Source organism: Denticeps clupeoides, chromosome 2, assembly GCF_900700375.1.
Source record: "Denticeps clupeoides chromosome 2, fDenClu1.1, whole genome shotgun sequence".
Taxonomy (NCBI): Eukaryota; Metazoa; Chordata; class Actinopteri; order Clupeiformes; family Denticipitidae; genus Denticeps; species Denticeps clupeoides.
Window position 1 is genome coordinate 8,865,318 of NC_041708.1, and position 16,635 is coordinate 8,881,952.

At 41.3% G+C, this 16,635-nt stretch overlaps 2 protein-coding genes across 2 annotated transcripts; one reads left to right on the plus strand and one right to left on the minus strand.

The window, feature by feature from the left end:
* The first annotated feature begins 475 nt into the window (after window positions 1-475).
* On the plus strand, window positions 476-9,668 carry LOC114774085 (zinc finger CCHC domain-containing protein 24-like). Its single transcript, XM_028966053.1, has 4 exons — window positions 476-751; window positions 2,763-2,963; window positions 8,804-8,968; window positions 9,339-9,668. Exons 1-4 carry the CDS (start codon window positions 638-640, stop codon window positions 9,450-9,452), a joined length of 594 nt encoding a protein of 197 aa, XP_028821886.1. The 5' UTR covers window positions 476-637; the 3' UTR covers window positions 9,453-9,668.
* Window positions 9,164-15,130, minus strand: LOC114774101 (peptidyl-prolyl cis-trans isomerase A-like). Its single transcript, XM_028966054.1, has 6 exons — window positions 14,922-15,130; window positions 13,883-13,913; window positions 13,591-13,679; window positions 13,377-13,473; window positions 10,642-10,717; window positions 9,164-10,547 (listed from the first exon to the last, which is right to left on the minus strand). The coding sequence occupies exons 1-6, from the start codon at window positions 15,069-15,071 to the stop codon at window positions 10,412-10,414; spliced, it is 579 nt and encodes a 192-aa protein (XP_028821887.1). The 5' UTR covers window positions 15,072-15,130; the 3' UTR covers window positions 9,164-10,411.
* Between the last annotated feature and the right edge of the window lie 1,505 nt (window positions 15,131-16,635).

Genomic DNA, 16,635 nt, shown 5'->3' on the forward strand with positions numbered 1-16,635 from the left:
AGATAAAATTAATCATTACCCTACGGACAGCATAGTCACGATGATAATAAAAGGTCCTGCTCTAGGGTAGATTTTCTTTTTCCATTATCACACCTAGGCTAGGGAATGAAATTGAAAAGTGGTTGCTCCATTCTCCGAAAAATATCAATTAGTATTTTCCAAAATTAGTTCCTAAACACACGAAGCAAATACAGTACAGTTGCTTAACCTGATCATTGCATTATTTAATTGTATTAGTTGAATCAACACTGTATTTGCAATGGCAAACCGCAATCCACCTTTAATTTGAGTTTATTAACGGTAAATGAAGAGGTGGCTATTACGCATGCGCCAAAAAACTCGGCGGCAACTCAGGCTTATTACGCTGGCTAGTAATTTATACCGACTGATCCCACTCGCCTGGTCTGATCCGTAACAGCAGAGTTAAAGAAGTTCCCATAATTTTCTTTGCTTGGTGTGAATATTGACTGAGCAACTGCGTTATAAGCGACATTACGCACGGTTTTACGCATTTGCGCAATGACGCACCGCTGGAGACGCCGCGCACTCCCCTTTAAACGCCCGCAGTGGCGCCAGGATTCCTCACGGAGCCCGTGAAGGAGGGAAGGAAGGAGGGAAGGAAGGAGGGGAAGCGACGATGAGCCGCGGGTCTCCCTGCGCTCCCGTCTGCCCGCCCGCCCAGCATCTGAACCCGGACTGCAGCAAAGCAGACGCACAAGCGCACAACTTCCCACAACTTCACAAGAGCGAGGTTGGTTCATCCGTTCGTTCTAGTCGGACTCTTTCCAGAAAAAAAACACGAATTCATTCATGGTACATCTCTGCGCGGTTGTGGTGGACAACGTGGATGCTTCTGCCGGGTAGGTTCACCTGGATGAGTAAATCCTGGTTTTATTGGCTCCTTCTCCTGGCCAATCAACATCTCAATGTCGATTAGAGGCTGTTGATTAGAAGATGAATGGTGAAATTGTAAATATACTGTTATTTTTAATTGACCTGTTTATAGATCGATTTTGCATATTTAAGCCTAATTGCTTTGTTAATTGAAAGTGTTTTCAGTACATCTGTACCAGTGAGTGTGTGTGTGGTGGAAGCTGATATGTGGACACTGAATACATTCTTGCTACGAATGAAGCCCGCCATGACCGTGTTTTTTTTTATTACAGGACTGAATTCCTGGGGAAAAAAAACACATGTTTTTCTGGAGATTCGAAATTGGGCTCGAGACCCAGGAATGTGGGCCCTGTGTTGCGGTTATGCTGTTGTGTCATTACTTACGCGTAATTAAACTTCTGAAAAAAAAACGGGAATATGACTTGCTTCAACACACAGAATCTATTTAAGAAAATGGGTTTTCTTTTTACTATATTAAGCAAGTTTTGACTGTATTGTGAGTGAAGTTTAAAATCCTAACAGTGTGTGGCCTGTAAAAACTATTCATCCTATAGTGGCGCCTCTGTCTGCTGGCTGCACTTCACTTTTTTGCTACCACTATTCCCATGAGTTACTGTATCGCTTTTCTTGGTGAAATATAGCTACTTTTTTTTTTTAAGTAATGAAGCCTTTAAAAAAATAATAAAGTACATGTGGTGGTAAGAGCTTTTCTATGAAAATGTGTATGTTTATGACTGAGTGTTGTGTTAATTCCAAACTTCTGCATGGTGTAATAGACAGAACATCATTTCACATCATTGCTGGCAACCAAATAATATCAGTTATATCCCATCCGGGGGCACTAGGCGCAGGGTGGGGACTCGCTAGGGCCTGTGTGCCAGCCCCCCACAGGGTGCACACATGCAAATCATTCACTCACACGCCTGACAATTTAGAGTCACCAATTCACCTAGCGCGTCATTCAATTCATATTTAACATTGCTGAGAGGCTGCAGAATCAATTCAAGGGGCCAAACCTTGGAAGGTCTGATTGGGCCACATTTGAAAGACCCTTGGAATTAGGGCAGCCTTCTCAGGCCAATTATGTCTTCATTCAGGGATTCAAACCCCTGAATTGAGATATAAGGTTGCTAGTAGGCTAATGGGTATCAGACTTAAGTATCAGCCCAAAACACCTAACACTTGAGTTTCAGAGGACTGTTTCTGTAACTATTACATTTACATTTAGAGCATTTATCAGACGCCCTTATCCATAGCGACTTACAGTCAGTAATTACAGGGACAGTCCCCCTGAAGCAACTTAGGGTTAAGTGTCTTGCTCAGGGACACAATGGCAGTAAGTGGGGTTTGGGTCTTCTGAGACTTCTGGTTCATAGGCGAGTGTGTTACCCACCCTGTGTAAGTCCCGGGTCTTTTGTCTTCATCGTTTAATAAAAGTTAATTTTTCAACTCACCTCATTGCATTTGGAATGTCATTTTATGCAAAAAAAAAAAAAAAAAAGTAAAGTACAAGATGGGTGACGGGTGACAAGATGGTGCCTCAGGTGGTGAGCTCACATATATAGGCGTGGGGAGTAAAATGGACATGGGTGACACTAATCGCACTAGGCACACACACAGAAATACACAGAGTCCTGTATTGGTTGTGCCCCCTGGTGGCCGTGGGGTGTCAGGTCAGGGACGTCATACCAAAGGATTCCATAATATGACATTTTAAGACTAAATGTCAATGTATGTTCTATGCAAATCAACACTCTAGCTCTGGAAGCAATGTTTGAGATTAGCCACAATGCCCTAATTAACCATGTAAGAAGTTGATTTCTATTTAATAATTCATTTTTTTCATTTTCATTTTACTTGTTCCACAGGGGTTCTGCAACAGCCTGTACAAATGCTCCTCTCTCTGCAGATCCCTAAATGACATATTCGAACATCTGAGCTCCCTGACCGACCACTTACCAGAACTCAGTGCGACACCAGAACCTGAAAAATCTTGTCAAAGGCCACCGCCCAATTACCTCTGTCATCTCTGCTTCAACAAGGGACACTACATCAAAGACTGCCCTCAGGTAAGATGCATTCTTAAACTGCAGCCTGGTATCTTAGCGAATGGTACCTGCAGAACGGGTCCTTGTGAACCAAATGAGGGATTTCAATGATGGATATTTAAAAGCACTTATGTAAGTTCCTATGAATAAGAGGGTCTGCCAAATGCTGTAAATGTAAATCTAACCCAGCTGTAGTCAATGAGAGCACAGGACGTGAAGTCCAAGTGTGCCAGTCTGTTGGCTTGATCCATGCAAGGCTTTTTGGCCAGAAGAATTATTCTTGTTAATATATTGTATTAATTACATGGATAATTAATTTGTTTTCTACTGACATCGCTGCTTTGTACTGATGTGCAGAAAGTATTCCCACTAAAGGAATTCAAGGTTTTAGTTTATGGCAGCAAGATACCTTTCAACAAATGAGTTTCTCTGAATTTTTTTTTCATGTTTTGACTTCAATATGTGGAATTGCAAAGTTCACCAAAGCCGCTAAAACTACTCATTCACAAACACACACACACACACACACACACACACACACACACACACACACACACACACACACACACACAGACATGTAATAAAACAAACATAGTGTGTAGTGCTCAACCCCATGGCATACTCTCCTTGTGCAGAACACATGGTTTTAGTTGGAAAGGAACATCGTATCAGATGACACGACTGCAATCTGTACCCAATCTTGAGCACTTGTAAGAGTCGAGCCAAACCCTGCGGAAGGCTTCCTGGGCATGCCGCTCTGCAGATCTGTTCACTTGAATCACTATTTCTCCACAGCCTCACACGCCTCATTAGAACACATCATGTGGCAGGTGACGCAGAATGTTTTTTCGTATGAATAATGCACTAGTTTTCATTACCGTGTAGATCGTAATGTACAAACTAAGCTGATTTCATTGAAGGGTGTACCCCAGCCTACACCCCAGTCCACTTAATTGACAGTAATGAAGGCCAGATGCCGTGGGCTCTTGACTTTATGTAAGCCAATATGGGATCTGACCATGCATGCAGGTCATTTCTTCACTAAATGTCTTTGCTGTTATGAGTTATCAACTGCCAATACGAATTTAAAGTAAATTGAAAGTTCAAGCGCATTGATTTCAGCCAAAAACATTCTTGAAATCTTTTTATCATAATTGTATGAATTTTTCATTGTTTCTACCAGAGGTTTGATGTTATTGCATAAAATCCATAATACAGTCAGCGCAGTGAAAATTAATTCACTATCAGGACAAAGGGAAGAGTGACCACTTTGTGTATTGAATTGTGTGTCGCTTGGCAAACACACCAAATACTATAATTGACACTACCAAAGTAAATTATATTTATAATAGAATTCTCAAGAATTAGGACTTTTGTCTGTACTCAGATCAACATGGCGGTGATGTCAGATATGAGGGAGGCACTGCCTTCTGGAATGTCTACTCTTACGACGCGGACTGCTGTTGATCTTTGCAGTACATTTCATGTGGAATTGTGCAATAGGCTGTGTGCAGACAGTAAGTGGCACAACAAAAAAAAATTATACAAATCTCTGCATATTTCAAAACACTTACAGCTTTGACATGTTTGATATCTGTGATAATCTACTATATTGTGAACATTAAATGTACATAATTTTTTTTGCATCACCATATAAAACTGCTACTAGTCACACTTTGAGCACGTTGCCAGGACTTTCATTGCTGAAATGGCTTTATTATTCTGGCTGGTTTATGTGCAGAAAAGTAGTTAATTAAACTAGTTATGGAAACCTGCAAATGGTTGCGTGCCGAAGCCCTGTGCAATAGGCCATCAGGCAAATTAACACTCTGTGACTTTATTCTTTGGACTGACAAACATACCCTTCCTCCTTTATGTTTAGAACGTATTATCTGTTACTGTACTGTTCCATTTTGCACAGCGGTATTTGCACTGTTTTTACCTTCATTATTCTTGCACGTGCACTCTGTCAGTACGTAACTTTGTTTCGTTTCACTGTGTACTGTCTAACATGGATGTATCTGAAAGGAGCATAATGCTCACTTGAACTTGTACAGCGATGTAACCATGTAAAGTAATAATATGGTTCTTTAGTGGGCCAGTGAGAATCAGAATCCACATCTCTGGCATTAGGTATCGTGGTCTTGCAAAAGGGCCATGACAAAGTTTCAGACCCTTGGATTAAAGGTCTGAGTGCACTAAAGACCTACACAGGCCGAACCTGTCCAGCGCACCCCCCGCGCTCCCGATCCCATTGTTTTCTATAGGATGCGCGCAAGGGAGAGCAGCGAGTGGCACGAAAGCAATGCTCCGCGAGGTCAAAGTTGAATAACCAATAGGAACAGGGGGTCGAACCGGGTGGTCAAATCTAGATGGAGGAGAGGTTGATTGTAGTAGTGATTGTAAGATGATTGTAGTGATTTAATTTAACAGTATGATGTTACCGCTACACAGCGAGAATGGATAAAAATGTCGGGTGCTGTAGAGCTGCCAGTGTACGTTGTTGGTTGTTGGCAGTGTTGAAGCATCATATTATACCTACAGACCTTCTTTTCAGTTTGTTAACTGAAATAATGAGATTTAGTTATAAAACTCATTATGTGGTGGGATCGTGATGGTGGTGTACAGTAACATTGAAAGCCACTGCTATTTTTTGAGCCTGCAACATGAAGCATGTAGTTACAATTTTTCAGATGATTGTTTTGCTTTAATCCATGAAGGACATGGGCTGACAGAGGGGTCATATTCTGGTATGATACAATCCAGAATGCCACAGAAGTAGGTGCCTTGTGGAGTTGAGGTCAGGAGTCAAACACCAACAACTAGATAGATATCCGCCTATGACCACAAAGTTTAGTGAAAGTGATTAATTGTCACATTTGACACACCACAGCACAGCATCTAGTGCAGACAGTAAAATGTGGTCTCTGCATTTATCCCATCACCCTGAGTGAGCAGTGGGCAGCCATGACAGGCGCCCGGGAGCAGTGTGTGGGGACAGCAGCTCAGTGGCACCTCAATGCCGGGTTCGAACCGGTAACCTTCTGATTACGGGGCCGCTTCCTTAACCGCTAGGCCAACACTGGCCCATCACACCACATAAGCAGGCAGTTAGTTCCCAATATTGTCATTTGTCACCACCTGCAGTGGTGGCCTAAGGAAGCTGTCTTGTAATGAAAAGTTGAGAATTGTGAGTTGTGCTAGATGTTATGATTTAAAAAAATATATATATTAAAGTTATAAATCTTATAAATGTAAGGTGGAAGAATTTCTTGAATTTCCAACTCCTCAAATATTGCCATTGCTTATCGGATGAAAAAAATCTTTGCAGTATTGTTTAAATCTTCTTTGATTTCCAATTTGGTTGATTAGCACTAGTGTTTGGATTTGGAATTGCATCCATCTAATTGAGTGACAGGACAGGATTGCAGCTGGGGCCCTGTAGCCCCGTCCCTAGAACTGCCAATGGTGCGAATGATCCATAAAATTACTCAGAGCGGACAGTTTTTTTTTGTCTTGTTTACTCCACGCTTGGGCAATGCCTCCTTAAACAAATGACCTGCCCCCTTAAATCAAACTTTTACAAGTTGAGAAAGAAAAACAATAGCTTAAAACTGAACTGAATATGGACAAGATTTACTACAGTAGCTAAAAAAAAGGCAGGGAGAAAGGTAATTTATAGCAACAAATCAATGTTTTTTTGTGGACCCCCCTCTTAAGTTTACCCCAGGAAATGACCAGGAAAAATGAGATGTGTTAGTGTTGGTTTTGCATATATTTGATATAGGCCATTCAATTACGGTACATTCTATGTTTTTAGTTAAAAGCTGATGGGGAATATTTCATTTTAGTTTTAGCTACATGACAAAAACAGTTATCCAAAGCACTCCCACTCCACCCCTTTCCCGCCCCTGTTGCCACCATGAGCCCCGTTCACATTTCTGTCTGGCCCCTCATATACGCATGTATAGAACCGGCTCTGCTTGTTGCTTTTCATAAAGCGGAACTTCTATTCAGTTTTTCAGTGCCATTTTCAGTGACGGAGTTTTCAAACCATAGTTTATTCATGCATAATAGCCAAAGATCCTTGGCTAAAGCATTTAATCATTTTTGTTTTTCATTTTTTTTCTGCATAGACTCCAGAAGTGCTCAGCTAAATGAACTAAGCAGTTTTTTTTTTTTTGCAACAGCTGGTCTTTTTGCACAGGCCAAGTCAAACATAGCAGAAAAAGACATTTTGAATTTGTTAGTCTGGAGTAATTGACCACATGCGTTTCGCAAGGCCGAGAGAAGAGGAGAACTTCATTGTATTTCCTGATGAGTTCCAGATGCCAGCGATGGAAGATAGCCAACTTCCAGGGGCCCTGACTCAGCAAGGACCAGGAGATATTCCAGGATTATCTGAAGCTCTTGTGTCTCAATGATGACCTTGACACTTAAAAACACCTTTTTTTTGGGGGGGGGGGGGGACTTTAGATAAGTTTGAACAAACAAACGAACAGCACTGCTGGACCTGGGAACCTGAAGCTCTGGTACTTTCAGTTTGGATTGCTACACTTCAACTCATGCGGCCAGTTACCATCTAGGAGGCCACTCTCTCATGCTGGTGATTGACTGGCTTGAGAGATGGGAGAAGTCTCAAATGGCTTTGGGCAACCAAAGCATCTGTACTTCCAGGTTATCTGTATTTAGTCATTAAATGAATTCCTTCAACCTTAGCAACAACACACCACTGTCACCATTATAATGTCCAACAAGGCAGAGGGACTAATATCCCAAGCCATGCAGTGCTGCTGGAAGAGGTTGGACGGCTTTCAGAGGAGCTGTCTCATAGCGAGGCCTGTAGACCAGTGGTTCTTTCAAGACAAGCCAGGACCCCCAACCCACATTTCTTCCCACTAACATGCATTAAAATAATAAACTGATTAATTACAAACTTTTATTTGCAAAAAAGAAACTGCAGTTGTTGGATTTTGTTCTTATTCTCCTATACTTCATGCAGGATAAAAAATTGGAGGTCATGTGGCTTCGGTCTTTGCTTTTGGGCTGATGCTGACTGGCATGTAAACAAATGGGGCGAAGCAGATAACTGGGGAAGCAGCAATGCTGAACACATTTTAAACACCGGCCACACAGACCTGTGCCTTAACTTCACTTTACCTACTCCAAAAAATCTGGACCTGATGGTGTTTGGGTGGCAGCAGGGAGTAGAAACACTCAAGAGCTCACGGTGGAGCCATATGAGACCTTAAAACCTGTCACATTTATGGCAGCTGGAGTAATCTTGATGTCTGAAAATGACATCAAAAACTACATTAATTAGCGAGTATATATGGCCTGACCAGAATGAGATTATGTGGCCTACGCATCTGTGTATGAAATATGTTTCCTCAGCAGGTTTAAATCAGCACATTTGTGTACTTATATATGTATATATGTATGTATTATTAATACATACACTTTCCAAAGTGCTGCACAACTAGAACCAGAATAAGATGAAACATACTCAGTAAATATTACAATTAAATGAACAAATAAAATTGAAAACAAGAACATAAAACAAGAAAATGTAATAAAAACAAATAAGATCATGGTCATAAGAATATTATTTTATGTAAAGTAACTAAACACAACTCACGGCACGTTAAAAGCCCGAGAATAAAAGTAGGTCTCAAGACAAAGACTTAAAACACTCCACAGTGGGGAAGTTCAAATGTTGCACATGTAATGTCAATACATCACATGTGAAAACTTTATTAAATATGTTGTTTATGTCTTATTTCATTCATTTATTTCCCAAGACCCTATCCTTAGTGGCAGAATGAAAGTGTCCTTTATGTCTTGGTGATCTTTTGTTCCAGGCACAGCCCAAAGGGGAGGGTCTTACACCATATCAGGGTAAGAAGAGGTGTTTTGGAGAGTACAAATGCCCCAAGTGCAAGAGGAAATGGATGAGTGGGAACTCCTGGGCTAATATGGGTCAAGAGTGCATCAAGTGCCACATCAACGTTTACCCTCATAAGCAGGTATCAGTCCATGTCTTTTCAAACTTGTTGGAATGCTGTTCAGTTAAACACATTTTGCTGCTTGCTCCAAATTTCTATACCTGAAAATGTTTCAAACTGTGCACATGTTAATTGTGCCCTATTCTCCCCATTGTAAATGAAATGGATAGCAGGGATAGAAAAAGGATCAAATATAAAAGATGTAAAAACAGAAACCATGGTTTATAACCAGTTTTATTTCAAAAATCATTCTAAGATTCAGTTTCACACAGAAAAGAATTTCTGGCTTGAATTACTTGGTTTGACCACGTTGGATTTCGAGTGTGAAAGATTTCACCTCGGGTACAACTTGTAGCTGACGCAGTGGTTTCCGTTTTGTCTGTTTCTCCAGCGTCCTCTGGAAAAACCAGATGGGCTTGACGTCTCAGACCAGAGTAAAGAGCATCCACAGCACCTATGCGAAAAATGCAAAGTGCTGGGCTACTACTGCCGCCGAGTCCAGTGAAACCAGACAGACGCTCAGCTTCCAACACGGTGCTAAAAGGCTCAAACTTTCCTAACAACGTGCTCAACATTGTCAAAACATGTACTGTAGTAGCATTTTATATTTTTATGTAAGGGCATTTATGTATGTATGAATGTATATATCATATGATCCATGTTTAAGTGTTCCAAGTAAACAGGTTTAATTAAACGATGCATATGACGAATAATATTTTCACCCCGTTCTTCCATGATTGGCTGGATTTGCTCCGTATTTTAATTACGCTAAATTGGATGTGCATATTTCTTGCAAAAATTACTCTTGATAAATAATTTAAAAATATATTTAATTTCACAAGATATTTAAGCTACTTGTTACATTAAATTACCATATTTTTCTCCATATTGTCTACACAGCACCAAATATGATATGTCCAGAAAAGGGGACCGTGAAATTTTTTTTTTCTGTGGGGTGACACCAGCTATATTTGGGCCAACAATTCTTTTTATCAAGTACTTCATTTTAAAAATTAATTTATCAATAAATTAAGCAAAAGTTCTGCTGTACAGACACCAGAATGAACAAATTTCTAAAGAGCATTGCCTAACAACAACACTACAAATGTTGGGGAACATTCCCAATTTATTGACTTATTGATTAGAAGTTGAAAATTTATGGCCTTCAGAGGTAATTTTGTACATTCCTGGACCAGAAAAAACAAACACTCATTTCACAGATTTCTTCCCCACCAAATACATACAAGTCCCCATTTAACCTGAATAGAAAACTACAGTCAGTTTTTACACAGATTGACTCCCAGTCAACACATAACAGTACCACCCAGAAGAAATAACAAAGAAAGCCTCTCACAGCTCAGTCTCCAAAATTCCAGCCCCTGATAACGCCGCTGTGCCGCAGGCGGTGGGGTTTCTTATGAAATTCACAGTTGGTGCGCGGCTCTCCGGCGACGGACCGGAGGTCTACTTCAGCTCCCCGCAGTCTGTGATGGTGATCCTCTTGGCGGTGCGACCGGAACGAGAGCCGAGATCCTCCACCTTCTTCACCACCTCCATGCCCTCTTTCACGCTGCCAAACACAACATGCTTGCCGTCCAGCCTGCGGAAAACACCACGCTGCTGTTTAACCAGCCAGACTCGGACTCTACGGGGTCAGACACATCGGAATGGGGAGGATCCCGAAATGCACTCACCACTCAGTCTTGGCTGTGCAAATGAAAAACTGAGAACCGTTTGTGTTTGGTCCTGCATTGGCCATGGAGAGTATACCTGTACAGATAGAGAGCAGAATTCAGGTGTGGGTGTGTATCTAAGATGCACAAAAAATAAAGAGAACACAAACAAGACATCCTAGATCTGAATGAATGAAATTTTCTTATTAAATAATGTCTTATTGATGTAATGTCATTAAAACAAGTCAAAATGAGGCTCAGTAGTGCGTTTTGCCTCCATGTGCCTGTATGACCTCCCCACAACGCCTGGACATGCTCCTGATGGCAGATGGTCTCCTGAGGGATCTTCTCCCAGACCTGGACTAAAGTATCCACCAACTCCTGGACAGTCTGTGGTGCAACGTTGGTGGATGGAGCGAGACATGTCCAGATGTGCTCAATTGGATTCAGGTCTGGGGACCAATGCCTTAATCATGCAGGAACTGCTGACGCACTTCAGCCACACGAGGTCCAGCATTGTCTTGCATTAGGAGGAATCCAGGACCTACCGCACCAGCATATGGTCTCACAAGGGGTCTGAGGATCTCATCTCTGTCACATGTCCTCAGTGTGAACCTGCTTTCTTCTGTGAATTTGTGAGTCTTGGTGTTCTCTGGCAATTGCCAAACATGCTGCATAATGTTTTTCTGTAAGCACAACCCCCACCTGTGGATGTTGGGCCCTCATACCACCCTCATGGAGTCTGGTTCTGACCATTTGAGCAACACATGCACATTTGTGGCCTGCTGGAGGTCATTTTGCAGGGTTCTGCCAGTACTCCTCCTGTTCCTCCTTGCACTAAGGTGGAGGTAGCGGTCCTGCTGCTGGGTTGTTGCCCTCCTACGGCCTCCTCCACGTCAAATTTCCCTTCCTGACTGTCTAAAAATGTAAGTTTCTTTTTGGGAAGATTAAAAACCTTTCACAACTATTAGTTGCACAATACTGTATATAATCTGTACACGGTCTGTACATGCCTGCTGAGGTGATACAGGCATTAGTGTGAATGATGAGAAACACCAGATGCATTTCGGATTCTTGTCAAACTGACCCTTACTCTCAGATAAGTATTCAAGAGGTAATTAATTAGCTAATTGTTATAAAAATTGACCCTCAAGCCTAACATAATCGATTTGATGACGTCAGAAAATTCATTAGCTGAATGTGACCGCATAATGCAGAGTGCACTTTACTGACTTTGTAGCACAAAAAAAGAATTTCACAGTTCTGCTAAATAATCCATTTATGATACACAACACAGCACAAGGTGACAACAAAACATGTCCTCTGCTTTTGACCCATCACCCTTGGTGAGCAGCGGGCAGCCATGACAGGTGCCCGGGGAGCAGTGCGTGGGGACGGTACCTAAGTGGCACCTTGGCGGATCGATCGGCAACCTTCTAATTACGGGGCCGCTTCCTTAACCGCTATGCCACCACTGTCCCGTTGACATGGAAACTGCATCTGTACAGATTCAGATGGAGTTGATTGCGTTTGTCAATGAACCTGAAGCACTGCATTTTAATTTAAGTATAAAAATGTGCAGTGCTGTTTTAAGTTTATACTGCCAATGTAGGAATAGGAGATGAATCACATTTTAAATATAATTATTAGAGTATAATTAACCATTGCGACAAAATGATATTGCAACAAAATTGCAAATTGCAATTCAAGCACTCTCAGAAGCCCAAGTGTGAGCATTTGGTCAGAGTAATAAAAAAACCCTCAGAATTAGCATGGTCAGTCATTGGGAATTGTTCAAGTAGCTGCATTATAGTTACATTAACTTTTTTTTATTCAAATTTGTATTTCATGTCATCACAGTTGCAGAACATCTTCAGCGTGTCATCTGTCATCAGCGTGAGCTCAGTGGTACTCATTTATCAATATAAGCGTATATTTTGGTGTAAAAATTTACGTACGTTCAATTCATGAAACCTGTGTCAACCTTAAATTCAAAATGACTTAAAATGCTTAAAAGAAGCATTACTCAGACCAGAGGAGCACAGTCTGACTCCAGCCTCCAACTGACACCCACAGAAGAATGAGTGGCTGCGCTCATATTTGAACGTGGTTCCTTTATAAAAAAAACAAAGTAAACCTGATAATTAAAAACTTGATTCAAAACAGGTGATTCAGTCTCAAACATGAGAAAAGAATTGAAAGAATATATTTATATATATTCTTGTATACACACACACACACACACACACACACACACACACACACAAAGTAGACCATTTATTTTTATGTTGATAGCATACAGGAAGTATACCTGGAAAATATCTACATTTATCTCATGGCTTAGATAAAAATGAATGTAGGTCAAGGGAACAGTTCAGGTTCATTAGTTAAATGTCACTTAGTTAAATGTCTCCACCTTGTGGTGAATATTACTTCTTGAGGACCTTGAGGAGGCCCTGCACCATTTGCAATTGTACAGTATCGTGAATTATTTAGAATGTTTTATTAAGTTTAAATTAATGATTAGTCTAACCCACCTCTGTTGATGCACTAGATACTGTACGAGTGTGAATTTTGCCAGTTTTATTGCTTCTTTAATCAGTGTCAATTTTTTTTTGTGAAACTCTTTCAATGAGGACATTGCTAAATTATCTCTTAACTTTCTTTCACTAGTGCTGTTGTGTCTATGAAACATGCTTTGACACGATCGAAAATATAGTTCATTTTAAAGCAATTAAGAGCGGTGGTAACATTACCAGGTCCAGTGTGTTTGAGTGTGAAGTTCTCATCAGGGAACCGTGGCCCGTAAATGGATTTCCCACCTGTCCCATTGTGGTTTGTGAAGTCTCCGCCCTAATGTTGCAGAGACATGCATTAGTGCTGTTAAGCACTCCAGGGTAAGATCTTTTAAAAGAAAAACCGTACAGCAGGTCCAGCCATGTTTGCTGATGGAAGCACAAGTAACATTACCTGACACATGAACTGAGGGATCACCCTGTGAAAAGTGGAGCCTTTATAACCGAAGCCGTGTTCTCCAGTGCAAAGCGCCCGGAAATTTTCTGTGGGGAGGGTGAAATAAATGAATGAATGAATTAAAAAACGTATTATAGAAAAACGTTTGATGCTAAACTGCAGTGGAAAAATACAACGAAAAAGGTCAAAATGAAAAGGGAAAAACATGCAACCACATGTCAGACTCAGTAAGCATTTGGCAGGAAATAAAGTTTTGGTTTCTGATTTTGCATGCCTGATAAGGTTTTACCTGCGGTTTTCGGAACAATGTCAGAGTTCAGCTGAAACACAACAAGAAAGTGGGTCAGGGGTCATTACTGAAAGTCACAGTATTTTAGATTAAAGTAAATTAGGGTCAAAGACTAATTTTGGTGTAATACCTTTAAAAAATTTTTGTTTGTCAGTCAGACATTTGGAGGAAAAAAGGTTTTGCTACATAGGAGCTCAGAACTGTCAAATGACAATGAATCATTGTGGTGTTGGCCTAGCGGGTAAGGAAGCGGATCCGTAATCAGAAGGTTGCCGGTTCAAATCCGCCAAGGTGCCGCTGAGCTAAGCACCGGCCCCACACACTGTCACCTGTCATGGCTGCTCACTGTTCACCAAGGGTGATGGTTAAAAACAGAGGACACATTGAGTCACCGTGTGCTGCAGTGTTTGACAATGACGAGGGTGATTTTACACATTAATATATATTTCTCCCCCCATTACCTGAAATGTACCGGTTCTTAAAAAAAAAAAAAACCCAAAAAAAACAATTGCTCTACATTTATACATCTTGCTTTATTAGAAGCTATTACTCCAGAGCAATAGTCACTATTACAGTTTTATACCACAGGGACACACTTCACTTGAATGCAATGGTCAAAGTTACATCATTAAAAATCCGTCCCCACGATAAACTACCAAGTAAAAGCGTTGACTTCCCCAAACCACATGCCCTAAACCAGAGCTTGTTCAGACAGAGCTTATCTTAAAAGATCTTTTGATTGCTGCGTTGCTTTTATCTGCTTCTGAAATTGGGTTTTGACGGCAACAAGGTAGACTTTTCAACATTATTAAAGTCAAATGCAAGAGAGAAAAGTGCAACACTGAACTCGACTTTATTCCTGTGATGATTCATATAATATTCATGTTTCATTCATTAAATTGCATTTCGGGTGAAAACGACTCAGAATGAGTCTGAGGTCAAGCAGAGGTCACGTTCACTCTAGCTGGGACCCGCGGACCGGTAAAGGACGGACTGTAGGATCGACTCCGGATCTTTTTCTCTTTTCTTCCTCACCCACCTGCAAGGTGACGCGGCCGAGCGGCTCCTTGTCCGCCGCGACGTCGAAGTAAACCACCGGGTTGTTCTGGGCGCCGCTGGCGAACGTCCGCGCCGCGGAGAGCGCCAGACAGCAGACGCCGCCGACGCGACCCTTCCACAGCAGCGACATGACGGCGAGTCCGACCGCCTGCACGCGGCGACTTCTTCCTCAAATTACGTCACGTCATCTAACCACGCGCTACAGCGCCGCCTACCGTTCGGGCGAAGCCACCTCGTAAAAACGACTCACAAATGAGTCACGTGAAGAGCGTCGTGACATCGGTTTCTGGGTGTCTCCTGTGTTGTAACGCAAACAGGTCTTGAATCAAGACTGATCTTCATACCTGTATAACTAGACTTAAATCGGTTCCACAGAGATGATCACAAGCCCCTTAGAGCACAAAGATCCTTACATTTAAAAACCAAAAGTGATTGTGAAGTGACAGCACACGGTGCACACAGTGAAATTTGTCCTCTGCATTTAACCCATCACCCTGAATGAGCAGTGGGCAGCCATGACAGGCATGAGCAGTGTGTGGGGACGGTGCTTTGCTCAGTGGCAACCTTGGCGGATCGGGATTCAAACTTTCAAAAAGACAGTAGAATAACGTTGAAGTTGTAATAGTCCAGTAAACACACCTTGGAAAAAAATGCACTGATAAGCAATGAAAGCCCAACCCTAAAAGTACAACTACCAGGCATCAGAGCTGCAGCTGCGTTAACTTCCTTTCACGACCTAGTCTTTAGTCATGAGACTCGCATTGTTCAGCAAAGATAGAAAGGCCGTGTGAAGTGGTGGGCATGTTAAACAGGGCTGTATAAGTGAATTGAGATAAGGTTTTTGGGTGACTTGTATCTGTTGATTGTATTCTATTTAACTGTATTAATGGCGAAAGATATTTTGTTTAATATGAGAACTGAACGAAAAAAAATACTTGATTCAGTTACCATCTGCATACATATTTATTAGATAAATATAAGGATGTCACATTATCTAACTACTTACAGTTCTGCAAGACTAAAAACCACAGTTGATTTTTTTTAATAATCTGACCAGTTTAAAATATGAAAGGATTGTACATACAATGTACAAACATGAAGACAAATGGCCACTTTTGGATGAAAATTACCTCAGATTGTACCATTTAATTTCATGTCATGATATAAAAAAGTGTGAATTTGGTTACAATCTTTCATCGCTCTGTGTCTCTTTATGCCAACCCTCTGTATTCGTTTGCCATATAGCATCGCAGTGGAGTACACACTAGTACACACAGGATACATTATATGTTGGTTGAATGCTTCCTCTCAAAGGAGCCCCAAATGGACACAAAAGGGGAAAAAGTTGGGACGGGACCAACTGAAAGAATTGGAAACCCCCCCCCCTAGAGATAAAATGCATGTTTCCAGAGGGCAGTGGATACATTCCTGTTAACGATATATATTTTTTAATGCATTTACATATGTACACAGTTTCTCTAGGGTTCTATATTTCTGTCGGCTGGAGTAAATGTATAGCGCTGCATGAATGCCTTCCTTGTTTTAATTAGAAGAAAATGATGTGGCAGCGCATTGTAAAAAAAGTCACGAGTAGGGCGGGTCTACATCAATGCAACTAGGCTACATTGATCTTGTGTCCGAAAACAATGTAACGTTTGCAAACGATGCTTTTGTTTAATCAATACATAGCTACA

Coding starts and splice junctions, on each gene's coding strand:
- LOC114774085 (XM_028966053.1), top strand. CDS start 638: ATGAGCCGCGGGTCTCCCTGCGCTCCCGTCTGCCCGCCCGCCCAGCAT. Junction 752..2,762: donor CACAACTTCACAAGAGCGAG/GTTGGTTCATCC, acceptor CTTGTTCCACAG/GGGTTCTGCAACAGCCTGTA. Junction 8,969..9,338: donor ACGTTTACCCTCATAAGCAG/GTATCAGTCCAT, acceptor CTGTTTCTCCAG/CGTCCTCTGGAAAAACCAGA.
- LOC114774101 (XM_028966054.1), bottom strand. CDS start 15,071: ATGTCGCTGCTGTGGAAGGGTCGCGTCGGCGGCGTCTGCTGTCTGGCG. Junction 13,914..14,921: donor TCGGCCGCGTCACCTTGCAG/GTGGGTGAGGAA, acceptor GTTGTGTTTCAG/CTGAACTCTGACATTGTTCC. Junction 13,474..13,590: donor TCCCTCAGTTCATGTGTCAG/GTAATGTTACTT, acceptor CTGCAACATTAG/GGCGGAGACTTCACAAACCA.